Source organism: Vulpes lagopus, chromosome 2, assembly GCF_018345385.1.
Source record: "Vulpes lagopus strain Blue_001 chromosome 2, ASM1834538v1, whole genome shotgun sequence".
Lineage (NCBI taxonomy): Eukaryota > Metazoa > Chordata > Mammalia > Carnivora > Canidae > Vulpes > Vulpes lagopus.
Window position 1 is genome coordinate 55,728,632 of NC_054825.1, and position 27,945 is coordinate 55,756,576.

General features: G+C 45.4%; 1 protein-coding gene across 1 annotated transcript in view; it reads left to right on the forward strand.

The window, feature by feature from the left end:
- Positions 1 to 5,114: 5,114 nt before the first annotated feature.
- RORA (RAR related orphan receptor A) overlaps positions 5,115 to 27,945 on the forward strand; it is a 702,197-nt gene continuing 679,366 nt past the window's right edge. Inside the window, exon 1 of the mRNA XM_041741549.1 lies at positions 5,115 to 5,353. Coding sequence (XP_041597483.1) covers positions 5,188 to 5,353 — 166 coding nt within the window. The 5' untranslated portion in view covers positions 5,115 to 5,187. The remainder of the gene's footprint in view (positions 5,354 to 27,945) is intronic.

A 27,945-nucleotide genomic window follows, 5' to 3' on the forward strand; every position in this document is an offset into this window, starting at 1 on the left:
TTCAGTTTGGATTAGCCATAGTCCAAGTACTCAATAGCCACCTGTAGCTAGTGGTTACTGTACTGGACAGGGCAGTTCTATACAGTTTTTTATTAAACCCTACAAGATGATTAAGAATAATAGCAAAATTCTGGGTGGCAAGCATTCTAGAGGAATCATCGCATCTACCCTCCTATCAGCCCTCATCTATAGATGAGGAAACAGACCTAGAATTGATTAGCGACTTATTGTCGACCCCCTGCTCTTATGCGGCAGAGCTGGGTCTGGAATCCTTGCTCTGAGGCTACCAGGACAGGCCCCTGATTAACTGGGTGGTCTTGAGCAAGGCAGTTCTCTGCATTTTAGTTTCCTCCTTCACAAAATGGGAAGAGAGTCGCAATGGATCATCCAAAGTGAATCTTCCTCCTTATTTCCTGGCGTCCAACAAACCTGGCTCTCCTGTTCCCACCCAAGAGGACCTTGGGTTTACATGGTTCCTGCTCTGATCTCAACAGCAGGCTCTTCCTGGCCTGGACTTTCCTGGCTGGGGCTGGCCTGATGCCGAACCTATAAACCTTGCAGCAGGTTGGAGCCCCTCCCATACCCAAAGCAGTGCTGCGTTTTCATTGGAGTTTCTTCTATTTCCAGCGTAGAGTTCAGCTTCAGCTTCTGGATGTTTTTGTGAAAGAAAAGAAACTTGTTGTCTGGGCACTCGGTTTTAATTTTCTGTCCTCTTTGTTCTTAGGCATGTTGTAGATAGCTCCCCTCTCCCAAGGATATTCTACTATACATTTCCATAATTTTCCTGCTTTCCCTCTCCACGAAATGCAAAGAAAATAACTGTCAACTTTTTTGCATATATAAATTTTAACAGCCCATACATGTCAACTAATCTTTTATCCAGGAAGGAAAGGCTTATTTCAAGTGATTGAAAGTTGAAATGCTTAGGTTTTTATTCTTGTTGTGTAATGGAACACTGTGTGGACATGCCACGTTATGATTAGTTTATCAGTTCCATTCTCCAAATCCACTAACTCTAGTGAGTGCCTACTATGTGCAAGGGAAGAATCCCTACTTTCAAGAAATGTATCTTTTACCAGGAAGAGTAAGGCAAATGTTCAACCAAGGACAGCACAAAGTAGATAAAGTATGCCAAGGGCCTTAAGAGGGGTACCAAGTACAGCTGACCCTTGAACAACACAGGTTTCAACAACACAGGTCCACTTATCTGTGGATTTTTTTTTTTGATAAATGTAGTACAGTACTCTAAATATATTTTCTCTTCCTTATGATTTTCTTAATAACGTTTTCTCTAGCATGCTTTATTCTAAGAACACAGCATATGAAACATATACAGATTAAGTGTTAATTGACTGCTTATGTTATCGGTAAGGCTTCCAGTCAACAGTGGGCTATCAGTAAAGTTTTTGGGGAGTCAAAAGTTATACGTGGATTTTCGACTGCACGGTGGGTCAGTGCCCCTAACCTTTGAGTTGTTCAAGGGTCAACAGTACTAAGTTCAAATATTTGGTTTGGGGTAAATCAGAGAAGGTTCTACAGAAGAGTTGCCTTTTAGAATGGACCTTGAAAGAAAGGTAGGGTTTCAGTAAACAGAGAAGGCAAGAAGAGCATTTTGGGAGACGAGGCAGAGGCGACTGTCCCTGTCTCCTGCACGACAAGCAGGAGGAAGCGTAGGAAGCAGCACGTGGCATGGTCTGAGGATTACACATGGATTGCAGGGATTATGTAAGGATGTAAGGCAGTTTGGCAAACTCTGCATGAGTGTCACACTCCCAATCCTCCACCCATGGAAGACAGCATTAATTAATCACAGCCCACACCTTTCCAACCAACCTCAGGAGTTCCTTCATGAGATGAGATCGATTTGCCATCCCTGGTGCAGGAGTGCAGAGATAAGTGAGGTAGAGCCTTGAATACCGTGTTGACTAGTTAGTAGTTAATTGGATAGGCAATGGGGAGCCATTAAAGTCTTGTAAGCAGGGGAGTGACATGGTGGGAAATGAGAGCTGTAGTTCAGGGTAATTAACTTGGCAGTGTTATCTGGGATGGATGAGAACGGTTGTAAGACTGAGGGCCAGTTATTTGGAAGGTTACTTTAATGGTGTAGGTGAGCCATGCTGTCTGGAATTGGAGTGGTGGCTGGAGAAAGGAGGGGCACAGGTCACAGAGTAGAACTTAAAGCCCTTGGCAAGTAGGTGAAGATGTGGAGAGCTAGGGCCAGTGGTGAGAGTCAAAGCTCACTCTGAGGTTCCCAGTAATTACCTTGGACTAAGAGAACACCAACTAGTGTTACCATCAACAGGGGAGCCTGGGACTGGCAAGAAGGTAGGGAGAGTCCTGGCCAAATTGGGGAGGGAGAGAACAGTCTGCAAAAAGTGGATTTAGGCTTGTCTCTTCTACATAGCAGAGATTTTCCAAGCCATCCTTTGACAGAGAACTCAGTAGTGCAAAAGTAAAATAACCATTTTTAAGCAAACACTGTTGCCCTTTGTCAACCAGCAGATCTAAAGAAGGCTTCCATCTTTCCAAATATTTGAAAAATTGGAAAGCCTTAATTAGTAAGCAGGCAAGGGGCACGAGGGAAGGAAAATATATAAGCCTAATCACTGTGCTTTCCAGGTTTCAAATGCTTCCCCAATCCGGGTAATTTACACTTTAGTAACAGTGATTGACAGTCAAGGAATGTATCTAACTCACTTTTATTTTTCCCTTGGGGAAAGCACTTTCGGTCCCAATTGTTTTAAATTGCAGAAGCAGTAATTGTTTTAGAGAGTTGGGAGGAATGGCTTTTTGGAGCTGGAATTTACCGCTGAAGGGAATATGGATTCTACCTTAATTGACTAAGGTCACTAGGGCCATTTTCAGGAAGGTCTTCCCAGGGTGAACAAATACCAGCTCAGTCAAAGGAGAACAGCAAAGGAACCAATTGAAGGCAGGCTCAGGGGACTAGACCTAAGCAGAAAAATGTTAATGCGTTACTACTGGTACCTGAGAAGGAGCCAGGGGTATTTTTTTTAGAGGCACTTGTATCCCAAATAGAACTGTTGGTGAAATTAATACGAAAAATTGCTGTAAAATGTTTTAGAATAAATATGGAGCAGTGGATATATTTTGAGATACTCACTTCCCCAGAGGCACTCGCTTATTTATTAAACTATGCACTTTGATATATTTGTTTACTTAGGAAAGTCAAGAGTGACAAGCTAGGTCAATTGCATCAAGAACATTATTAACAGGCTAACCAATTGTAAATGGTGTGAAGGCTGTTCTGGAAATCTGTGCTTTGATGTATGGGGAGACCCACACATCTGATTTGGGATGGAGGAGACAATCGTGGCATTGTTTGTAGGCGCCAACAGACAGGCTAAAGCCAGGGATCCTTGCAGAGACTGGATTAAGGTATCAGAACCGTTCACATCTCATTTACATCACTCCGAAGAGTGGACCACAGGTTTTGCTGATTAACACGCAGACCATGGCAAATAGCATTGTGTATTTGAAATCAGACCAAGATCAGTAACATTAACACAAACCATGTGTGAAGTTTGGCATATGGAGGTTCCACTTAAGCAATTATCTAACTAGGTTCTCCCCCACCCTTGTTTTCAAAAAGCATTTTTCCAAACTAGGAAGGTAGAGAAAGCAAAACGTTCCCTACTTCTTTTTCCCATCCCAACCCCCTAAATACACATATTTATGCCACCTTCTGGTATGTAATAATATTTTTTATTGTCAAAATTTGTGAGCTTTCTGAAAGGAAGGTGGGAGTGTGTGTTACAAATGTACTGATTTCATCGGTGTCTGGGCAGGCAAAAAGAACTGGTGAGTTGAGTACCGAGGCAGAGGAGGCAGGCTACTACCCCCGGAATGTTTTCCACTCACCCAATTTTTTGTCCCTTCATACTGGAGTTTGGGGTCAAGGTAACAGGGATGCAACTCTCTACTGTCCCTGGGTTTCATTAAACACCTACTATGTGATGGTTGTCTTTCCATGGAAGGGAGGTGTAGAATGACGTCTACAACGATGTCACTTATTAGGAGCTGTTAATTATCTGGATTTTATCGTCGAGGCATTATTAATGCCTCTGCAGCGTATCTTTTTACGGACGAGACTGTACATTTAGTAGCAAAATTACCGGTGGGAATTGACAATTAGCAGCCGCACATGAACTAGCTGCCGAGTGGCATATTTCAACCCGCTTAGACAGTCACCAACCCAACGGGCCAAAGTTTTCTTGGGTGGAAACTGCCCTGCCAAGTGGTTTCTGGATCCTTCTCCGAGGAAACAGCGAAGAAAGCGGAGAGCCACCTCTTTCAACCACACCAGAAATTGCCCGTCCAAGGCGGTTCTAGTCCCCAAATGGGTTTCAGACACAGAAGTCTCTCAAAGCACGTCTGGAAACCCGCTGGCCGTCCCAATCCCCGAAGTAAGAAGTGCCACGTCCCCCGTCCCCCCTCCCCCCTCCCCCTGCACCTCCCCCTGCACCTCCACCTGCACCTGCACCTCCACCCCACTCCATCCTCCTCTTCCTTCGTGTACCGGCCCAGGTCGGATTCCTTTTTAGGCTCATCCTCAGTCCCGGGCGGGCCGGCAGGGAGCTCCCTGCGGTTCCCCCAACGTGGATGATCCCAGGCGGCTGTTCCCGGGCTGGCTGCGTGCGGAGGGGCGCGAGTTCTGTTCCCGAGAGAGAGTCTCAGAAGTAGGCACGCAATCAGCTCGCCGGTCTCCATCTCGGTCCCGGGCCCGGGGCGGGGGCCGGGGCGGGGGCCGGGAGGACCGGGGCCCGGGAGGACCGGGGCAGCGAGCGGAGCCTCTCCCGCGCTGCGCCCTCCCCCCTGGCAGCCAGTCTGCGGCTCCCGCCTGGGGTCCGGAGGGTGGGGGCGTGGGTGTGGGGGCCGGCCGGGGAGGCTCTCGCTAGCGCTGCCTGTGGCCAGACCCGCCTCCCAGCCCCTCGCGGGCGCACACGGCCGCCCGCCCGGACACACTCCGCGCGCTCCCCCGCGCTCCCGCCGCCGCCGCCGCCGCCGCCGCCGCCGCCGGCTCTCTCGCTCCTGCTCTCCCCGGTCTCTTTCTCCCCCCTCTTTTTTTTTTTTTTTTTTTTGGTACCATAGAGTTGCTCTGAAAACAGAAGATAGAGGGAGTCTCGGAGCTCGCCATCTCCAGCGATCTCTACATTGGGAAAAAACATGGAGTCAGCTCCGGCAGCCCCCGACCCCGCCGCCAGCGAGCCGGGCAGCAGCGGCGCGGACGCGGCCGCCGGCGCCAGGGAGACCCCGCTGAACCAGGAATCCGCCCGCAAGAGCGAGCCGCCCGCCCCGGTGCGCAGACAGAGCTATTCCAGCACCAGCAGAGGTAGGCGGCTGCGAGAGGGGCTGGGGAGGGGGCGGCGGGCGCCCGGAGCGGAGCGGGGGCCGGCCGGGAGCGGGCGCCCGGAGCGCGGGGGCCGGGGCCGCGCGCGAGCCTGCGGCGGCGCCCCGAGCGCGGGGAGCCCCCCTCCCCTCCCCCCTCCGCCCCCCGAAAATGTTGCAAACTTTTGCAGCCCGTCCTCGGGTCTGCGGGAGCAGAGGGGGGCGGGGGCGGCGGCCAGGAGCGTTGACAGCCGGCGGGCTCACCCCCTGGCTCGGATTTTTCTGCAAAGAGAGGAGGAAAGCCGCGTAGCCCGAATGAAACACGCTCCCCCGAAATACGGAGGACCGGGGAGCGGGGGCCCGGGAAAGAAACTTTTAAAGCGGCAGTGTCCTTTTAAGAAGGAAGGAGGCAAAAAAAAAAAAAAAAAAGAAAGGAAAAGAAAAAAAAAATGCGTTCATGGCCACCCTCCTCCCGCTTTACCTCTTCTCCTCTTGACAGTTTCGGCCCCGGCTGCCCCAGACCGGGTGTGTTTTGGGCGCCCCCCGCCCCCCGCCCGCCGCGGAGCTGGGGGTGCGGGGGGAGGGAGCGACCCGGGGAGTCCCGAGGGTGGAGAGGGGGCGCTCCTGGATCTGGGGGCGACGAGGGCACCTCCTCCGGGACGCGGCGGGTTTGGGTGGGTTTGGGGTTGGGAGGAAGGGCCGGAGAAGGCGGGGAGCGGGCGCGTGAGGCGCTCGCCCAAGTTGTCCGGCGGGCGCGGCGAGGGCAGATGCGCGAGTTTGCAGCCCCCGGGGTCCGCAGCCCCGCGCCCGGGCCGGCGGGGGGCGTGTGCGCGGCAGCGCGCGGAGGGCGGCGGCGCCGAGGGGCGCTCCACGCGCCTCCCGAGTGAGCGTCTGCAAAAGCAAACAAGCAGACACGGAAAGACCGAAATGCACCCAAACTTATTTCTGCCCTGGGAATCCTTCCCTCTCCGAGGTTCCAGCGTTTCTGCAAGAACCTGGGAATGGTCAGCGGAGAGTTGAACGCTGGTTGGATAGATAGTGCGAGAGATGCGCCCCCCCTCGCCTCCCCCCCCCCAGCCTCGCCTCCCAGCGAGCTTTACACTTCATTTTGGAGAGTATGAGCCGGGGTAGGGGTGGGGTGGAGGGGGGGCTCCACTGCCCCCTCCTTGCTTTTTCCTAAAGTCGAGTTACTGGGGGGGGGAAAGCTCACTCTCTGTCTTTCTTAAAGGTGTCAGAACCTGATGTAGGGTTTTTTTTTTCTTCTTTTTTTTCTTGGAGGTGGCGGTGGGGGATTATTTATTTGATTGCGCCTGGAAGTTTGCAAAGAACAGGAGGAAGCTACGGCTTTAATTACTGTTGTAAATAATGTATAAATCACGCCTGTCACTCCGGAGGAAGCGGGCCCGCGCGAGCAGCCCGGGGCTGGGGATCCGGGGATGGAGGATCTCCGGCCCGGGCTTGGGCACCGGCCCCGCGCGCCCCCTGCTCCTGCCTCTCGGCTCCTGGCGGCGATGGGGGGGGGGGGGGCCGGGGAGCCGCTCCCTGCCTCTCGGCGTTACCGTTGGAGGTAGGAATATGGCTGATCATGTGCTGGCTGTTTTACAGTATTCCCCCCCCCCTTTAGCCACACCCCCTGTCCGGGCGCTTTCCCATTCACGGAATTCGAGTACAGTAAAAGCCATCAGGATGACACACACGAAAAACATTTAATTAAAGGCGATTTCCGAGGAGTGAACACGCCGAACCGGGCTTCAGCGGGAGGGGGTGCAGTCAGGGCCGGGAAGGGAGGAAGGGGGGGATCAAGGCTGGGGGCCGGGTCCTGCCGCCAGCTCGGTGAGTTTGTGTGTGGAGAGCTTTTGGCTGCAAAGAGTATATTTAGACCCTGAGACGGTGGATTTGGAATGCGAGCGGGTTATGTAACAGGGTTAATCAGAAACACTGGAGAAAATCCCCTTCATGTGTTTTCTGAGTTTTTTTTTTTTTAAAGGGGGGGGTAACATAGTATATAGGAAGCCACATTAATTTCTAGTTTGTGCTGTCACCCCCCTCTCTCTTAACCTCCCCCTTCCTGTGTGTTATTAGCATCTTCAGGTGTCATTCTTGCCAGGAGGTGTTCTTGCAAGAGATCAGGGTGGCAGGCTGCAGAACCGACTAACAAATCCGTAACTTGCTGTTCTTGCAAATTATGTAACGCTGGGGCATTCAGTACCACTAGCCCCCTAGGCTTAGCAAAAAGGGGAGAGGGACAAAGTAGAGGTGGAATGCATCTTGCCCAGCTGACCTGTTGACCTTTGTCCCCTTGCCCCCTACAGAGTCACCCTCCACTCACTCTTCTTTGAACCAACCCGTGCCCCATCTCTCCAGAGATTTACTAGGGGGAGGGAGAAGAGGTAAGGCCCAAACACTCAACTCACATCCTGCACGCAGGCAGTAGGTTATGTAACAGTCTGAATGGAAAAAGGAAGGTCAGAGATGGAGGCATCCTTTAGCTAACACAGCAGTAGTAATAGCTTCCAGAAATTATGTGCATTTGCAGACTTTAACCTCAGATGTAGTGTCTGCTCCTCAGGGATACCAATCTGTGCGTGTGTGTGTGTGTGTGTGTGTGTGTGTGTGTGTGTGAGTGACCTAGGGAGAAGAAGAGAGAATGTGTAAGTATGCCTGGTAGATGAGAGTGATTTGAAAATGGGAAATGTTTGGGTTTTCAGATGATGTAATGGTGTTGGCAGAAAGTCGGCTCCCAGAGTGTAAGCAGCAAGAAAATTGGAGCTGGCATCCAGTATTAATGTCGCATAAATTACAATATCGGAAAGAAATTAACCTACACACTAGGTGATTACGCCTTTTTAATACTTAAAACATAAAGGCACACAACTCAAAAGGAAAAGCAAACATCATCACCTCATAATTAGCATTTTCAACCTCAAGGAGGATTGAATGGAGTTCTTGGCATTGGGTGAAGTGGGAAGCTTTTGGATTTGGGAGATGCTTTCCAGAGAGGTAGAGGGGTTAGCTTCCAGCCAGCCGGTGTTTGCAGTCCGCAGAAATTGTGGTCTGGATTCTCATGACATTGAGGTGACCTCATGAGACATTACCTGGGTAGACTCGAAGCTGTTATCGAATGCCAGACTCCTGGGAATCCCCGTGTGAATGGGCCGCGTACCCTTAGTGCCTGCGTTGCCAAAAATCAGTTGCGAGACTTTGTGATCTGAAAGACACGCCTTCCTTCCCCCTGTCCTTAAGGCTAGCAGGGAATGGTTAGCGGTGGTCAGGAAACCGTCCCGTTTTCTAGGTGGTATTAATGATGGCTGGTGTCATTCAGTACCAACTTTACAGCACAATGAAAGGCAAGAAAGGCAGGAGGCAACACGGGAAGTAAGAATGAAACGGAAAAAAACCACAGCGAATCTTTAATTTAACAAGGCTTACAGGGACTTCAGGGAGCCATAAGCATTGTGACATAACTGTTGTTAAAAACCCTTTTCCAGAATCTCGTTATTATATGCATGCCAGAAGCTTACATATTTCACTTCCCTAAAGTTATCCTCACAGGGCTGCGTGGCACGCAGTTGGCTTGGAACACCAGGGTTGTAGGTTGAAGGCTTTTAGGGCAGGCCGACCTCAGGGAAAAATCGAATCCAAAAGATGGGATTAACACTGAAAAGCTCGGCTGGGTTGAGATTGAACCCCCTGGAAGCTCAGTTTAGATTGACTTAAAATCAGTTAACAAGGCCTGTAGTTTTTTGTTGCCCTGTGAGGACTTCTAGAGTCACGTAACCAAAGTGCTTTGCCTCCACGCCCCCCCTTCCAGTCTTGGCTGATTCGCTTTCTGGTAGGTACCCTTCTTGCCTGGCAATTTGTAGCCTTTTCTAGAGATTGATTCTCAGATCAACTTTTCTAACATAGGCCTGGCTCTCCACAGTGAACAAGTGATGCCCCATAGTTTGAAAAGAGCTACTGGCTGGGATAAAATCCTTTGCCAGAGGAACTGAATAATTATTTTTTAAACTGAGGGACTTTAATTTTCCGGTAAATTGCTCATAAAAACATTTGTAATTATACCCTCAAAAAAATGTAATGGAATAATTTTAGGAAATGCATTTGGTGATAGTTATGATAACCTCTTCTGTTGCTTCCCCCTTATTTCTTAAGAAGAATTGTGTTCTTAATCCAGAAGTCAAATCCTGAGTAGCTAAAAACATGTACAGCAGACTCCTTATATGTTAGTCACCTGCTGGAATTTTCCAGAACCTACTAGCGTCATGAGGAGCCTTGGCTTTAGAGAATGTCTCCATTTCCAAAACTGAAATATGGAGTCTTCATGGAAGCCCTCACCATGAGACCCTTCAGCATGTGTTTTCAAGGCAGCAGAGGTGGTGGTGTTGGTAAGGGGTGTAGCACACGCTGCTAGTTCCACACCAGGCTCCTAAGTGGGATGTAGGGAGGTGTGAGGACATTATTTGTTGTAGTTGTGCCTCCAGGTGAAACGTTCTGGGGATTTTTGGTGACAGCCCAATTGCTTTTGGAAGCCATCTGACCCCTGTCCAGAGCTAACCTTTGGAATGCAAGTGAGACAAGTCCGTGGGTGCTTCTCCTTGGGCTATACTCTTGTCACTTCTGACTTAAGATGCACATTTTTCTCTACATTTTCCCATTTCTGATTCCAGAAAGTTGTGTGTTGTTGGAAGGGCAGACTGAGTTGGATGTCACTGGAAATTCTGTTTGTGTGGTCTCTTACAGCAGATGCCATTTTTTCTTTTCTTTTCTTTTTTCTTTTCTTTTCTTTTCTTTTCTTTTCTTTTCTTTTCTTTTCTTTTCTTTTCTTTTCTTCTCTTCTCTTCTCTTCTCTTCTCTTCTCTTCTCTCTCTTCTTTCTCTTCTCTTTCTTTCTTTCTTTCTTCTTTCTTTCTTTCTTTCTTTCTTTCTTTCAAGATTTTATTTATTTATTCATGAGACACACACACACACACACACAGAGGCAGAGACACAGACAGGGGGAGAAGCAGGCTCCATGTGGGGAGCTTAATGTGGAACTCAAACCTAGGACTCCAGGATTGCGTCCTGGGCTGAAGGCGGCACTAAACCGCTGAGCCGCCCAGGGATCCCCAGATGCCACTTTTTCTGAGAGCACTCTTCCTCTCTGCCCTCATCTTCTTAGTCTACTTGATGAATTGTGCTTCTTAGGTTACATGTGTCCTTATGTGTTTATGGAAGCGAAATACATAATGACATTTCAGGTGTCTGGGGACGGATTGTAATGTGACCGCCATGTGTGCAGAAGACTAAATTTGGTAGAAAATCCAGCTCTCTTCATATGACTTAACGTGCTGCTGCTTCCCCTCTTTGTCTTCCGTGAGCCATTGTTCAGGTACTTTGAGGTAGACGTCATCTACTCCCTTGAGGAGATTCCTGACCAGTTATCCCAGATTAGTGATAGATTCTTCTAGAGCAACAAGAGTCTGCTTTGAAAGGCCTTCAGGTACCAGAGTGAATACTAACCTAGAATGTAGAATATCTTTCTGAATGTGAAGACTGTCATCCTGTTGAGAATATTAGAAACAGTCTCTCTCTCTCTCTTTCTTTTTCTCTATATGGTTCTCTCTTCTACCATTAAAAAAAAAAAATGTTTTGTTTTTTTTAGGGGAGGTGCTGATTGTGTGTGTGTGTGTGTGTGTGTGAGATTCATAATCGGAAATGTTGGTTTGGAAACGAGCTGTTCCATTTTTCACCCACCTTACTAAACCGTATGTTAAGAGAAATAAAAGTGAATCATTTTGAATTAATGCTTTGAAAAAAATTCTCCAGATAATCAGTGTTCAAGTGTTGATTAATATACAGTAAATCATGATTTTTCTATAAGGGTACCAAGGCATTACTAATGAATTAGTTTTTCTGGCTAACAGTAGATTAACCAGAAATCTCTTCTGTCTTTCTCTTTTTGAATTTTTTTTTATTAATGTGCTAGTCCCCTTTCCTACCCTAGAAAGAACATTGGGAATGTAATTGAATCTTTCTTTGAGGTTTGAGGATCTTACAGTGCCACAGGGTCACTGTTCTGAGGATGAATTCTGATTGTACATTATAGAACTGTGAATGGAGACAGTGCCAGAGATTGGACTAAATCTGCCCTGATCCCAGCTTGGAAATTGTTTTCTTTTTCTGTTAAATCCTCGATGTCAGTATGTTTTGTTAGTTGCCTTCCTTGGCCTCTGACTTGCAAGGAGCAAGGCAGACATTCACTTTTAATTAGTTGACTCTAGTTACTTGAGGTTTGTACTTTCTAGGAAAATTTCAACCTGAATCGAGAACCTTAATTTTTTCCCTGCAGTTATGGTGGATGTAAAATCACTCTCAGATGTTTAGGAAGGCTGTTTTATTTACAAAGAAGTTATGTAAGGTATTACCGTAGCATTATGTAACTTCTCCCCCTACTTGTAATAATGGCAAATAGAAATATCGGCTAATTTTGCCTCTTCCTTAGATATGTTGAGAGGGTATCACAAATCCTAAAAACTAACATATTCTAGGGTTTGAGGGAAGACTTTCAAGAATATCAATAAAGAACGTTTAAATTCCCCCAAAGGAAATTCTCCTTTCAAGTTTGGGCCTTTGTTCACTGGGCCAGTGTGGGAAGCATGCCCAGGAGGGCACCATCAGAGGCTGACTTTCTCAGGGCCCTCCCACTTGACTTAATGATAGTCTGCGGTTATCTTCTGGCATCTTTGATGTCACAGCATTGCAAATTCATCTTAGGAGTCGTGGCGTTCTTTTGTGACAGCCCAGTTATTATTATTATGATTATTTTGTTTTTGGAGTAAGGACATCAAGGAGATTGTCTAGAGAAGTCCATAGGAGAGGAGGACGGGGCGTGATGAGGAATAAATGTGCCACGTCTTGTGGCTCGCTTTTTGCTCCCCCTTTAAATGCCGATGTGAAAAGGAGTCACAGGTACCAATTTCCATGTGTTGGTAGAAGAACGGTCTCTTGTTGTTTTTTCCTAACAGACGTTTATGACCTGCATTGACAGGTCATTATTACAGACTGTCCTAGCACCTTCCGTGCTATGGCACATTGACAGTGGCGTGGCCCTGTGGTTTCCTGGTGATTGTCTCGTCCACAGAAGTGAGGCCCTCGTGGCCAGCTGCAGGGCCCTCTGCAGTGTCCACCACCAGTGGAGAGTACAGGTCTCCCACGCCCTGAAAGGTGCCAGAGGACTGCAGGCTGTGCCAGGAAGTTTCTGTACCAGCACCATTTGCCCTGAAGCTCAATCAGAGGCTGGAACTGAGTAGGAACCCTTATGGCATAGAGGATTTATAGTCTCCCAGCCTCGAATCATCTCTAGCAACATTATTGGGCATTTGAGTTTTGATTATGAACTATCTTAAAGTTGTTGTTGTTGTTGTTGTTGTTTTTTGAATAATCAGGAAGTTCCTCCATCCATGAACGGACCGTAATAGATGAAACTCTTCTGGGGTGCAAGGAAGGGTGCCACTTAGTACAGGATCCTCAAGCCTGTGAAAGAGGCAGCGCACTGTTAAAAATACCTAGCTTACTTCGGGGGAGGATTTGGCTGAATGCTGATGAAGTTTATGAAATATGAATGTAGTGAAGTTGCTGTACGTAAGTGGTAGGCGTGTGTGAAAGAAGTAAGAAGAAATAAAATTGTGTATAAATGACACTCTGAAACTTGATGGAATTGTATACGTGACAGGAATGGTGACGTTTGGGTCTGTGCTTAATGGGGGAAAATAAACTGGCTTGAAGTCTATATGTCAAACTAGATGGGGGGCTAAAAATTATAGAAGATAAAATTATTGGACTTATTTTATGAGCAAAGGATGCTACCAAGGATAAATAGGCAGATTGCAAGTGGTAGAGGTGAAGCAGAATAGGGGGAAAAAATGAGGAATCAACACTGGAATTTATAACGAGCTATGGTAATCACCGTTTTAAATAATCCCAACCATTAACTACTGTGCTGCTAGGTAGAGAATTAGTTATAGCCAAACAAAAGGCATAAATATGAGTTTTAGGTTGTGTGGGAGAAATCCTCTTGATCCCCAAAGCATAAATGCATGTACTGAGAAGCAAAGCTACACACGATGTAATTTTTTCTGTCTTATCCCAATTAATTGACAGGCAACTGTATGCCTCTTTCCTGAAGGTGACTTTACAATCTCCAGACACAGACATTTCTCTCAGAAGTGGAGTGAAGGAAGGAGAACCACAAGCTAAAGTGTGTGTCACTGGGTGAAGTATTTTGGGGGGGGAGAGATAAGAAGGGTACAGTAGGGGATCGGAGCAGTGCATACAGGGATGAAGAATGCCTGTTTGGGGCTGGGGAGTGGGGGCTGTGAACGAGGAAGGGAATCTCTAGAGGGAAGGAGACTTCTGTGCAAAGGAAAATGAAATTAGCATTGACTCTGAAATGGCTCGGAATGTGACTTTCTAATTTTAAATTATCTTTAACAAGGGCAATGAAAAGAGGAAAAGTTGACACTTTGAGAAGTTATGACGAACTTGTCGAGAATGCCAATTGACAAAGGCAGGTAAGGGAATACTTGGAAAAACAGAACAAGAACAGGTCTGAAGGGCATGATGATCTGCTTCCTAGCGTGTTAAGGGAATTGGCGGGCATGTTTATTGACTCTTCCAATTAGTTTTAAAGAAACCTGAAGAAATGGACAAAGACGGAGAAAAGACAACCAGATGTGATTCTGCTCTTCCAGAAGCAGAGAAGCTTTTCTCATCCCATATGATCGATGCCAGTCCTGGGGAAGACTCACTGTATAGCAGTTAATGGATTTTCAACATACCAATCACAGAAGAAACAAGGGTATATTTAGCAAGTCTAAAAACTCTTCAATAAACTGCATTGCTTTTCATTTTCACTGTACAGTCATAAAGCCAGGGGATGGTAAGAAGGCCATGGTAATGATACAGCGTGTACTCCCAGGAACGTTTGTATGATGGGGATATTACGTCTGAAAGGACAGGGCATCTGGGAGGATGAACTGCCCATAACTCTCAATTGTCCAGGTAATGAAGCATTGGAAAGCAAACGCAAATGAAATACTTTGATAATCAAAAGTGATTCTTCTTTTAGTGATCATATTAGTTGACTGATGGTGACAGGTATGAAATTGCGAGTTGCGTGTAGCCATTTCTGGCACTCGTGGTCCACTTCTGATGAGCATGTTGATGTGGAAAGTGGGAACCTGGACGGTTTCTATAGACCGGGCTGTGAACCCAGAAGATGTAAAATTTCACAGCGTGAAGGACAAAGGTTGAAGATTAGTGAGGCCCTAAAATTTCTTGAGGCCTTACAGAGAATCAGTTGGAGAACTGACGCTACACTGAGAGGCTCTAGCAAGTCCTAAAGCTCGTTTTTCTCACCTCGAGCTTGAGGGTGTGTGCTAGGTGTGTGCTACGAGTGTGGTGCTCACTCACCATGCTGGTGCCAGTGCTGTTTTATTAGCCCAAGACCTGTTAGACACAGAAGCGGCCTTCTAAATCATCTAGGCTGGCCCTTCTCCTTTAAACTGACGCTCACAGAGATCTAATAATGTGCCTGAGTTCCCATTCCTAGTAAGTGGCAAGACTGTGACAAGAGTACGGGTCATCTACTTTGTAGAAGTGTTCCAGTGTTCCTTGCCTTTGTGTGCTGTGCCGAGATACTCGGAAATTCCAGCAGGTACAGAATCAATTTCCTGAACCCCTCTCCCTGTCCTGCCAGGTAACCCCCCTGAGGATATTATGATGCATACACAGGTTAATCCAGTATGAGGTAGCTGACATCTCTGAAACTCAATGCATGTGACGTTGGTTGTGCGTCAGTAATGGAGCATTATCAGTAATTGTTATGTTTTCATATCCCACTTTGAATATTATATAAAAATTAGCTCATGAACTGGTGGCCGTGTCAGTAAAAGCATTCTGAAGCATAGTAAAAATAGTGCCTGTATCTTATGCACTGCTGATTCTGTAGAAAGTAAAATAGAGGCTCTGGAAGGGAGCGTCTTGTCATCGGTGCCAGCCTGAGCGGTTATGCTCGCTAGAGCTGGATGCAGCCAGAGGGTGGAATGGAGAGGCTGGCTCTCAGCAACTGCCCTTTTTCCTCAAGGCAGAGGAAAGGCTGTGTCTTTTATAAGAGATGCTCAAGAGGAAGTCCACCTGTGGAATACTATGTAGCTAGTAAAAATCCTATTCCAGTAGAAAAGTATCTCTTGATAGGGGAAAATGTTTGTCATCTATTAGTGAAAAGTAATAATCTTCATAGCAGTGTGCCCAGAATGACATCATTTCTGTAAAAAACTATAGTGTGTGTATTAATATGGACCCACGTACACCTTAATAATGAAATGATAAAATGGTTATTTTTAGTGTGAGTTTCTTTTTTTTTTTTTGTGCCCTTCTGTATTTTTGACTTTCCTGCATTATACATGTATTACTTTTGTAACTAGAAAAAAATAAATCTTATTTTTTTTCTAAAAAAAGATTGTTTGTATGTTGTGAAACTGGGGGTGCATTGAAGGAACTAATTCTGGGCTTCGTATGTCCCACAGAATTGCTCAGTATTTCAGGATGGGCCAAGTTTACTGGCCCCAAGAGCAGTACCTCTGACAGTCGCATTCAGCCAGGATCGTCAGGAAAACAAGGTTCATTTAGCTTGCGTGTGAAAAGAAGCGTCCAATATTGGAATTTATTGCCCTTTAGGACAATATCTTTGAGGTGTTTATACTGTGATCTACAATGAGAAAAACATACTACATTGTGACCCAGTACACACACACGTGTGCACACACACATGCATGCGCATACATACCACAAGTGCATGCGATAAACTTTTCATGTAAAATATTTATCCTTTACTTGTGATGCACTGTTATTTTTGCTCTATTATTTAAAGACAAGATATAAATCATGAGCCACCAAATTGGTTTCATGATCTATTTATGGGCTGTCTCTCACAGTTTTAAAAACCCCGTTGTGGACATGAGGTAGAAGCAGCCTTTTTGTGAGCCATGGCCTGGTGGTAGGAGGGAGGGAGGGGAGGGGGAGAACGGGAGGTAGAGGGGGGATGGAGTGTTTCCACAGTAACTGATGTTGGACTCCAGGTGTTACTCATTATGATTTCAGGGAGGAGGTGGGGGATGGAAAATAATGTAAATACTTATTATTTGTAATCATACGGTATCTTTATACTACTTTTAGCACATGCTCATTAATACCCTGTTACCTTTAGACATGCATCTGCCAAGACTGGCTCAGAATGTAGATTCTGGGATCCCCATTGCTTGGATTTGATGTCACTGTGTAAAAGCCCAAGGATGGCGTTCTGGACAGAGGTTTGCCGAGCACTTTGTGTGTGAACACAGCAAACGAGATTGAGGGCCGATCCCTGCCTTCCTGGATCTTGCATTCTAGGGGTAGCATCTCTCAATGAAGCCCACGGTCTGGAGGTTCTCTTCTAAGTGCCTGTTGGACGTGGCCATCCTTAGCCGTCTTCCTCATACATGCTTTCACCCTTCCCCTCTTCTTCTTTCCAACCCAGTGCTCCCATCTTCTGTCCCAATCTCTCTTTGCTTCTTGAAAGCGTGCAGTGGCTTTAGATAAGGCTACGAGATAAGACTCACCCTCTCCCTCCTGCAGTTCTCGTGATCCCTGTCTTCTTCAGTTGTCAGGTGGGCCTGGCTCATGCAGTAAGCACGTAACCTCTTCCTTTGCCGGGTTGCTTTATACTGTCTTACAGTGTTATTTCCTGGCTAGGTGTCTAGTCTCCCCAAGAGGACTGGCACCGTGGTTTATCCTGTTACTCCTGCGCAGTGCTTTGCGAAAAGTCAGTGCTCATTAACTGTGTAGAGCATCTCTTTCACATTGCCCTGCCAAGCCGGTCACTTTTTCAGTAGATTCAGCGCTCTACTTCCCAACTCTGCAAGCACAGCTTCTACTCACTCAGACTTCCAGCTGGGCCTTGGGTATGGACCCAGCTGCCCTTCTTTGTCCCATTTCTGTCTCTCTCAGATCTACCAGTCGTCCCCTCCATGGCAGGTTCAGGCCTGCTCCAGTCTTGAGCAACTCAGATGAAGGCCAAACATGTTGGGAAACAGCATGTATGCGTGTTATGAGCCAGCCGGGAGTCAGGCAGACCTGGGCCAGAGGCCCAGGTGTGCTGGGTGCTGGCTGTGTGACTTAGGTAAGTGCATTCATCACTCATTCTGTTTCTTTCATCACCTGAAAACTAGAGATGTGTATGATGCTGGCTTCCCAAGATGGTTGAGGGTGACCTGTGATTAGGCACGCATGGCACCTCGCAGGGTGCCCATTAGGCCTAGACTGTAGCTCCAGTGATGGTGGTGATTATGGAGCACATACAGATACAGGAGCTTCTGTTGCCTGTCTCCTCCTCAGGTCTGTGACTCCCTTTCCTCAGATCATTCCTCTCTGGTTCTGATTGGTTGCTCTATGGAACAAGCCAGGCTATCTGAAGGCATTGGAAGCCTTACCTTTTACTGCTAGTTCCCTTTCCTGACTGGATCTGCCCTAGTCACTCAGCTCAGCCACCATGGGCTGAATCTTTGTGAAGACAAATCACTTAAGCTCAACCTCATCACTCACTTGGGCTTCCTGAACTTCCACCTCACACCTTCCACTGAACCTGAACAGGGCCCATTTCTGCCTGTCTCCTCCCCCCACTTTTACTCTTCCTTTTGCCCTGCTGGCTACCCCCTCCAGCTATTGAGGCTGTGGAGTGCCCTCCTTCCCACTGAGCTCCAGAGCTCTCTCTCCCGCCTCATTTTTCAGCAACCCATCATCATTCCTTGCCCTCCCTTCCCCTTTACTCACTTTCTCCTCCCTGCCAAAAATCACATTGGAGAAGCTTGTCTGCGAGGGTTCCATTCAACTTGTTCTACATTAATGCTCCACTACGGTGACCCACTGCTGAGTCTTTCACTTGTAATGTAATCTAATAATTTACATGCACTTTGCAAGCAATACTCTCAGAGACTCACAACCTGCTTGAAATTGCTCTGCTGTTACAGTAGTTGAGCTGATGAGAGAGAGCAGTGTGAGAAAGAGTAGTTATGGGTACCACAGTGGTACTGGGTAAACCCAGGAAAATAATGTTAGCATAAGGTGAGAGTGTGCTGATGGATTATAATATCCTTTCTTAGAGAATCAATTAAGCTTGCTGAGGGTCTTGTATTGATTTTGGCTTATAATTGGACGAGGCTGGGTCAAAGTATAGTAGGTAGAAGCATTAGCAAGGAAGAGGAAATGAAGCAAGAGTGGAAACCTGTCTTTCTGGGATGCTGTGAAAATATTTTAGTTTCAATATCTTATATGACTTTTACAGAATTAATTGACACTCTGATTAGGTTGTTTTATTTCTTTACTCAGAGATGTTGGAAGCCAGTTCTAATATCCAGTAGTCATGAAAATAGAGTAATGCTGTAGTAATAGTGCCATTGTAAAGTGAATTACACCATTAATTACGCATCTATTTTGTCTAATTTGTATTGTGATTGTGTGGGTAATACACACATTTACAGGCATAGAGTAGCTGGTTTTTAAGAAACAGACTCTAGCTGAGAAGCCCCAATCCTATAATATTGAACAGTTAGTGAAAATAAGCCATTGTTCAGTGAAGAAGTTCATCTTTATATATATATTTTTAAAGATTTTATTTATTCATGAGAGAGAGAAAGAGGCAGAGACACAGGTAGAGGGAGGAGCAGGCTCCATGCAGGGAGCCCAATGTGGGACACGATCTTGGGACCCCAGGATCACACCCTAAGCCAAGGGCAGACACTCAACCACCCAGGTGTCCCGACATCTTTATATATTTAAATGTGAATGTATGTCTATGTATATACACACACATACACACGTGTCCATATACATATATGCACAGGCACACACATATATTGTGCCAGTCAAGCAAATCAAGAAAATACATGATAGGGGATCCCTGGGTGGCTCAGCAGTTCAGCGCCTGTCTTTGGCCCCAGGTGTGATCCTGGGGTCCCGGGATCTAGTTCCGCGTTGGGCTCCTGGCATCATGGAGCCTGCTTCTCCCTCTGCCTGTGTCTCTGCCTCTCTCTCTCTCTATCTCTCTCTCTGTCTATCATGGATAAATAAAATCTTAAAAAAAAAAAAGAAAATACATGATGACTGTGGCATAAAAATGTTTGCCTTCATTTGTCTTTTAGCAAGTTGACTAGCCTGCATGGGGAGAGATGTCAGTTATGGCAGGCCAAGTCTATGGTATCAAGGACAGGGTTTGAAAACAAGGGTTTGTGCATTTGTTTCAAAATCTTGGTCGTTATTACCATGCCCAAGAACCTCTGTTAATTGATATCTCTCAGGTTAGGGGAAGAACCATTAAAATCCAGGAATTAGAGTCATTTTATTTTGTCACTTGTCTCCCAGGGAAGGATACTGGAAGGATACAAAGGACTTCTTCCACAGCACAAAGATAGAGACATATTTTTATTCCTCAAGTCATTAGCTAACCCTAGAGCAGAGACAGGATCTAAGAAGGCAGCATTCAGTGTGGGTGCTCCCAGTGGAACATGTAAATTAGAAAGTCCATGACTCTGTTACACTTTGCCATGGTACCAGTGACTTTATCCCTTCACTCCTGGAAGCGCTGATATGGGGTGGGGTTGTTTGGCATTATGTGTGAGTTTCTAACTATTAGAGTAGTATTTCCAGGGAACTTCTGAAGACTTAACCTGGGGCATCTCAGGCTGAATTGCTGCCTCCAAGACTTTGTTCCCATATTTTTATGCAGTGGCCATCTGGAAGGGATTTTATTGTAGTCTCCATGTCTCCCCTCCCCCTGCTCCAAAGTTTTGCTTTTGTAGCATTGTCAATTAGTACCACCATCTGGTAATCTAGAACCTTGGAAGGACTTCATCCAAAGAGGTGAGATTATATTAAGTTTAGAATATATTTAACTTTCATATATATAATGCTTCCTCTGATGACTAAAATGTTGAAAGTAAATCTGCGTCATAAACAACTGTGCCCTGCTGTAGTATAGATCAACAAAATTGTCTTTAAACTTTGAGTGAGCATTTGAAGAGAGAGCACACAGTGTCAATGCCTGCCATGTGGATTAAGAATATATTTAGTGAAAAAAAAAAGAATATATTTAGTGGAGAAATTTTATTGCAAACCTCAATGAAAAAAAAATCAGTATCATATTGTGCCTAAAAATATGTTACAGTGAAAATTACCATGGTGTTTGACAACATGCCTTTATTAATTAGTTTTTTCTATTATTTTTTAGTAGCAAACACACTCTGGTTTGATCACTCATTAGTTACAGTCCTTACTGAATTCATATTTTGCCACTTCGGTGTATTTATCTTTCCACTGGTCTTCAGTTCCTGGAGGGACGTTGTCGTAGATTGTCTTGAGTCTTTTGTCCCATTTCTCTGTCACTTGGGCATTCAGCGAGTGCCCTCGGGATGCTAGTGACCGTGCAGTTTAGAATCAATATGTGGAAGACGAGCCAGCTGAGCAAAGACTGGGATAAGGTAAGAAAATCTAATATTCTTTGAAAGCTTCAGATGTTTAAAGGTGAAGCAGTACATTGCCTCCTTTCATTCATTCATCAAGTATTTATTGAGCACTTGCTGTGTGCCAGGTCATGTGCTGATCAGTGGAGGAACAAACTGAGTTAGGGAATTGATAGGCAGGAGAGATGCAGTAATTTCAGAAAATGTGGAGAGTGCTGTAACAGAGATGCTTACAAAATATATAGCGCACAGAAGAAGGAGAACACTCCTTGTGAGGAGGCAGGGAAGGCTCACTGAGGAAGATAGCCTTGCCTAGTTTTGGGGAAAATGAGGAGAGACTTACCTAGAAGACAAAAAGTGAGAGAGAGGGTGTTGTGGGCCAGGATACACGAGATGGGAGTTCACAGCACATTCAGGTAGGGTGAATGAGGTGTAGCTCGGCTGAGGCATGAAGTCTGTTGGCAAGGCCCAGGAGATGAAGCTGGACAAAGCAGGCAGGGACCAGGTGAGCCCTTTGGACACTTTTCCTCTGCAAAATTTTGAGCAAGTAAAAAATACCTGATTTCTTTGCAATAAGGTCCTTAAGCATAAGAATGTTTGAAGGTTGGGGTGGAAAATTGACAGTGTAGGTAAGGGGCGGAGTTAGGAGAGCTCTGTGACAACTTTGAAGAGGGACTGCGGGCCAGGACTGGGGTTGAGGAAGGGGTGGCCTCTGAGGTAGCATTTCCCAAGAGGTGAAATGGAAGGCTCACAAGGGAGGTAATGGCAGGAGTCCCTATCTGAGGTGGGTGCAATTATTGGCTGGGACAGACTGGAGTGGGATGTAAAAGGGGAGGGGATCTGGGTCCCTGAACTTAGTTCAAGGTCCTGGGGAAGTGTGTCAGGGGCAGCTGGAAATCTGGGGCCGGCAGTGAGCATGTTAGCCAGGGAATCAGGAGAAACAGTATTTGAACAAGGGCCTGAAGCTCAGGGGGTACAGCTGGGCTGGAGGCGTTATGGAACAGTGTTTTTAACAGGGGATTGGAAGGTGAAATTTTTATACCAGGACATGTGTACATGTTTACATCAAGAGAAGTTATGGGGATCCCTGGGTGGCTCAGCGGTTTGGCACCTGCCTTCAGCGGGATCGAGTCCTGCGTCAGGCTCCATGCATGGAGCCTGCTTCTCCCTCTGTGTCTCTGCCTCTCTCTTTCTCTCTCTCATAAATGAATAAATAAAATCTTAAAAAAGAAAAAAAGATATTAAGCCTAAGGTCCAAGTGGGTGTAGCTGAGAAAGGAAAAGGGATGTATTAATCGATGCTGCGACAGAGAAGAGTATCTCAAAAAACTGGCTTTAGACTTGGAGATTTTACATTTACTAAAGGCATTTAAAACAACAACAACAATCCACCAAGAACATCTCTAAAGTCAGAGTGAGGTTCTAATGCACCCTGCTGCTGCAGGTTGCATTTGAGTTTTATCTGCCTTGATGGTGGTCTCCTTCCCATCATGTCTAATTGATGATTGTAGAGTTGTTGCCCACCCCCCCTCCCCCGCCTTTTTTTTTTTTTTTTTAACTTTCTACACAGCTCAGCATTGATTTATCCTGTCTAAAGGGAATCTGCCTCACACTTGGCAGAACCTCAAGGTTGGGAGAAATGGAATGAATAGTAGCTGTGGAGAGGTCTCCACATTACCCTGGGAGAAAGGCTTCGTGGGAGAGAAAGTTGAAAGAGGGTCTTGAGAAAGGGTGTGGGATCCTCAAAGGATGGGTCTGGCCATGGAAAACTAAATGGGAGATTTTTCCCCCCTTGTAGTTGAGCAAGACCCAGAAAGGCACAAGTGTTTGTTGGCGGGGCAGACGATGGTGTCGATTATGGTGACAGTGGGACAGCCGCCCTGTGTGTATGGCGCTTGGTGTTTCCAGGGGGGCTTGCACACAGGGCACACGCCCCTGGAGGTCCTGGAAAGGGAATGAGTCGATGATGTCTCCGGCTGAGGAGGGACTAGAGAAGTGCTGGGTAATTAGGGAGACCTGTTGACTTAAAACAACTCGGGTGCTAATAGGCTGAACTTACCTTTGACTCCCTTGAATGTGACTGCGGGGGGGGGGTGTTGCTCTGCCTGTTGAAAGGGTCATTCCTTCGCCTTCTGAGGTGGTCGCTGGGCTCCACATTGTCTTCCATGAGCTCTGACTAAATGCTTTGCCTGTAGAAATTCCACTAATATGTCATATGAATTATTTGTGTTATCTCTGTGCTGTGAAATTAGAGGCCTTCACCCACAGTGTGGTAAGTAGATTAAAATGAAAGCCTGTTTTTTATGGTATGGGGGAAACTGGGCAAATATCAGGGAGCCATTTTGTGCGTGTTTGATCTGACAGTGGGGAGGCCTTGGGATGCCAGCGCCTTCTAAAATCTGAAAGCTGAGCTCCGGCTGGAGTTTTCTTCAAAGAGGTTTATATTTTATCCGTTGGCACTTCTAAGGGAGAAGGAGGGTTTGGAGTGGGTGATTTTGTGATGATTCTTTTCTTGCTGCTGTTTTTTTTTTTTTTTTCTTCTCCGTCTTTTTAACTTTTCAGAAAGCCCTTCCAGTTCTACGGTCAGACCCCGTTCAGGACGTTGGTGGCCAAACAGTCCCCTTTTGTTAAACGAGCGTCCTATTTTTGTTTCTCTTGAAAGGTGCCCTTCAGGACAGCAGAGCCTTTATTTGGGCTGTTTAGTACTGAGCCCTGAAGAAACCTAAACAGAAATCGTTCGAAGCCCAGGCCAAGTGCCTCCTTTTGCTAGCGAGGCAAAGCTGACCCCACAAGATGAAATCTAACCAGCCGGTTACCTGAGAACCACCGTGGGGAGTTCTCCAGCTTGACTTCTCTTGCTCTGGCCTCCATCCCAAGAGTGAAAGTGGAGGGTCAGGGCTTTTCTGCACAGAGATGCAAGAAGAGAGTTCTGGCCCTTGGTGAGGCTAATGTTTTCAGGGGCCCCGTGTCTGCCTGCAAAACATTGAGGATTAACGTTGATTCAATGAACGTTTGTTTATTTGTTTGTTTTTCTTTTTCCAAAGGGAAAGGTATCTGTAGCTTTATTTAGCCTACTGCAGGTAGTTCTGTGATTGCCGGTTCTGCCTTTTTCTTCCACAGATGAGGTAAACTGAGTTATTTGAGAAAATTGAGGTCTGTGTGGGATTTGATCATTTAGAGGTTGTGCATATGAAGTGATTTTATTCTCTTCTAACAGTCACGGGCTTAATTAACCTCTGCAATTTGAAACAGAGTATTTGTTTCTTAACCAAACCGAAGATCCTCTGGCTGAGAGCTCAGACAGGCCTCACTGCACATGTATTGCCTTCAGTTGTGAAATTTTTCTACCCACTTTAGATATCACCTGGGTCATTCAGGTGGACCGGAGAAGAGTGTTGGTCTTTGTTAGAGAAAGAAAGACTGGCTGGACAAGTTTGATCCCTAGAGGCATTTTGGAGCCTCTTGAGTGTGAGGTCATCGGTATATTTAAATTTTGAGCTTCCACACACATTGGTCAGTGAAGCTCTGCCCCTCCTCGTTAACTGCATGTTTTCCCCTGTGCTTCCAGAGGAAGAGACTTTTGCCTGTTGGGGAACCCCCAGCCTCCTGGGAGTGTCCGTGGGACTGGCCCCTGTATATACAGACAACTAAAAAGTGAAGCGGTTCAGAGCTAGGCGTCATTTTAAGGCTAAAGTCATACATTTTAGAAAGTTGAGGGCTGGTTCTGTGACAGGGAAGTTGAGCTAAATATGCAGTTCTATTTTAATTTTCACTTTATGCCAAGGCAAAAGCATTGGGAGATAGGCTATAAATGTATAAGTAAGTCACTGCAAGAATAGCCCTTGCAAAATGCAGATTTAGGAAGGCTAAATATTTTCTCACATACTTTAATGCACACGAATAACTAACCCCTGATCCAGTTCCTGAGAAAGGGATGTTGTATAACCACTTAACCTTGATCGCTGTAATGAATAGTACAGAAGTCTGCATAACTGTAACGTAAGTATTTGATTGTCTTCCCTCCAGCTGCAATAACAAAATACCATAGGCTGGGTAGATGAAGCGGCAGAACTTTATTTTCGCATGGTTCTAGAGATTGGAAATTTCTAGATTCATGTGCTGGCAGATTTGATGCTTGGTGAGGGGACCTCTTCCTAGCTTGCTGGTAGCCGGCTTTTTATTATATCCTCACATGGCAGAAAGAAGAAGTTTTGGCGTCTCTTCCTCTTCTGAGGGCACTAATCTCATCGAGGGGACCCCAACCTCCTGATCTCATGTAAATTTAATTACCTTCCAAATGGCATCACGTTGGGGCTAAGGGCTTCAATGTATGAATTTTTATGAATACGTAAAAACAGCAGGGAACACCATACACACAATCCATAAAATCAGTTGATGCTTAAAGCCTACTAAAAATTTTTCAGGGTGGTCAACTTATCTCTGAAAAGTTGTTTAAAATCCTTAACTTGTTCATTTGTTTGTTTAAGTAGAATCCTATTTTTCTTTGTATGTTTTATCTTAGGCATGGCTGTGTCTCCTCATATTCCGGTACTGTTTGAAAGCTACAGTAGTAAAAACCCAAGGTAATTAAGGCTATGGTATCATTGTTTTAAATTAGTGTGTGATTTTTTTTTTTTAATTCAACAAGTTCCTTCAGATTCTGCATAATTGGATCACATTTTAATTTTGTGGCAAATAAAGATCTATTTTACATTTCTATTAGAAAGACAAGCCCCTGTGGCTAGGTCTGAATTAGAATGTTTGCTGTTGGTTGTACTGAAGCAGTAAGACTTTCAGAGTTGATTCAGCTTCTGAAAAACTCATCTATGCATCTTTTGGGTAAGAAAAGAATCTTTGATTTAAAGATATACACAGGCATAGAGTTCAGGTAAAAGACAAATACTAGGACAACAAGAAAATGAAATATATAAGCATTAAATGCAGGCAAAGAATAACTAAATCATGGATTATCCAGTGTGGTATATACTCCCAGAAACATATCAATCTTTGACTCAAGGACACGTGTTCATGAATACATTTTATTATCTGTGTGGTTAATACCCTGGGAGTTTGCATAGAACACAATAATAAAGATCTCAAACCAGAGAGTGCACTGGACAAGTAATTAAGAGGCCTAGGTTCTGATCCTAGTTCCACTATTAATTATGTAAGCAGCTTTGAGGAACTGGCTGTGGCTCACCCCCCACACCTTGCCTCACCTTTTTCAGGTGAACTCCAGGTGTAGTTCAGGGACACACTGAGCTACAAGGTCCTACCATCTCTGTCATTCTGTGACCTTATGACAAAGACCGAACTTTCTAAAGGAGCTAGCAAGGAATACACTTTCCTTAGTGTTTCTACCATTTTTAAAAGTTGAGGCATAATTGACATCTCATAAAATTCACCCTTCTTGTACAATTCAGTGATTTTAGTAAATTTATGGAGTTGTACAACCAACATCACAATCTAGTCATAACGCATTTCTGTCATTCCAAAAGAAGCTCTCATGCCCGTTTGCTGTTACTGCCCCTTCCATCTGCTAGTCTAAGATAGCCATTAATCTACTCCCTGTCTCTGCAGACTTGCCTTTTCCGGACATTTATTTAAATAAATCGTATAATATATGGTCTTTTGTGTCTGTGTTCTTTCGCTTAGAATCATGTCTTTGAGGTTCATCAAAGTTGGGGCAGGTTTGGTACCTCAGTCCTTTTTTTTTATTGCTGAGTACCTTTCTATTGTATGGATATACCCTATTTTGTTGATCTGATCATCAGCTGATGGGCTCCTTTTTCTTTCACTCTTATTTTTTTTCCCTGCGGGGTACTTCTCATGGTAGCCTACTCCATATGGGGGAAAAAAACGGGTCTTTTTTTAGAGAAATGCTAATTCTTTATCTCATGCCTTTCTTTGTCGAGGAGGCTGGAGTCTTGTGTTTTAAACCATTTGAAACCTCCCAAGTCAGTGGACTTAGCTTCTGGGTCAGTGAACGTGTGGTTAAGCAGTATGGAGTAACTATCAGTAAATGTGAAAGCACTCGCCATACAGCCTGTTCTGTGATATATAACTACCATAAATGTGAGGCTGCCCCATTAGGGAGCTCAACTCAAGAGCTTTCCCAATGATGGCAGGCTTGTTGTTTTGCATTTGTTTTACGCATTGGGTGATGAACTACTTGGAAGCAAGAGTTAAGGATACTGGCTCTTAGCCAGACTTTAGTAGTGTTACTTTCAGCGTTTTCCTCTGGAAGTCATCAGAACCCTTATGGGTGGCAACAAATCCAGAGAGGGAAATACTTGCAGAGAAGTCTGTGCTTTGCTTTTCAGCTGTGTATCAAAAAGACTACTAAATATTATTGTGAAGAAAAGGTAGGTAGCAGGAGGAGAGGACTAATCTAAGTGTTCAGGCTGTTGACTTCTTAAAAGAGATGCCATAGGCTACACAACTCTAGTAATTTCGCTATTTGCTGTTCTTTTTTGTGTGGGGAGTGAAGATGGGCTGTGCATTTCCATTTGGTAAGCTCTCAGCTAATGGAGGGTAGCAACTTAGTGTTCTGGATGCTCCTCAAATGGTTCTCCAGTTTAGATTTTACTCTGGAAATGTGGTGAACCTGCAATATGTTTCCATCTTCATCTGCTCCCAGGTCCATTCAATTTCCTGGAATTTGTCCTTGGCTAGTGTGTTATGCAGAGTGAAGGAGAAAGGCTATTCTTTTTGCCTTCCTCATCTACGTGTGGTAAACGTGTTTTGTAACTGTGCTCTATTCTACATTTTGGAAAGGTTTGAATCACAAGAAATGTGTGTGTGCTTGTGCGTATGTACATATGTGTCTACACATACGCATGTACACACACACACACACACACACACAGATTCTTCCAACTGCATAATAGGGGTGGACCTATGAAAGCCAGCAAGTTGACTCGTTTTATTTAGCATGAAAATTATAAATGGCATCAGTAATATCTTTTGGAATTTAGATGTTAGACTGACTGTTTCCTATTCCCAGTGATGGAAGTTATGTTTAGAGCATCACACCCCGCCTCTTGGGTCCTGGGAAAGCTTTGCCTT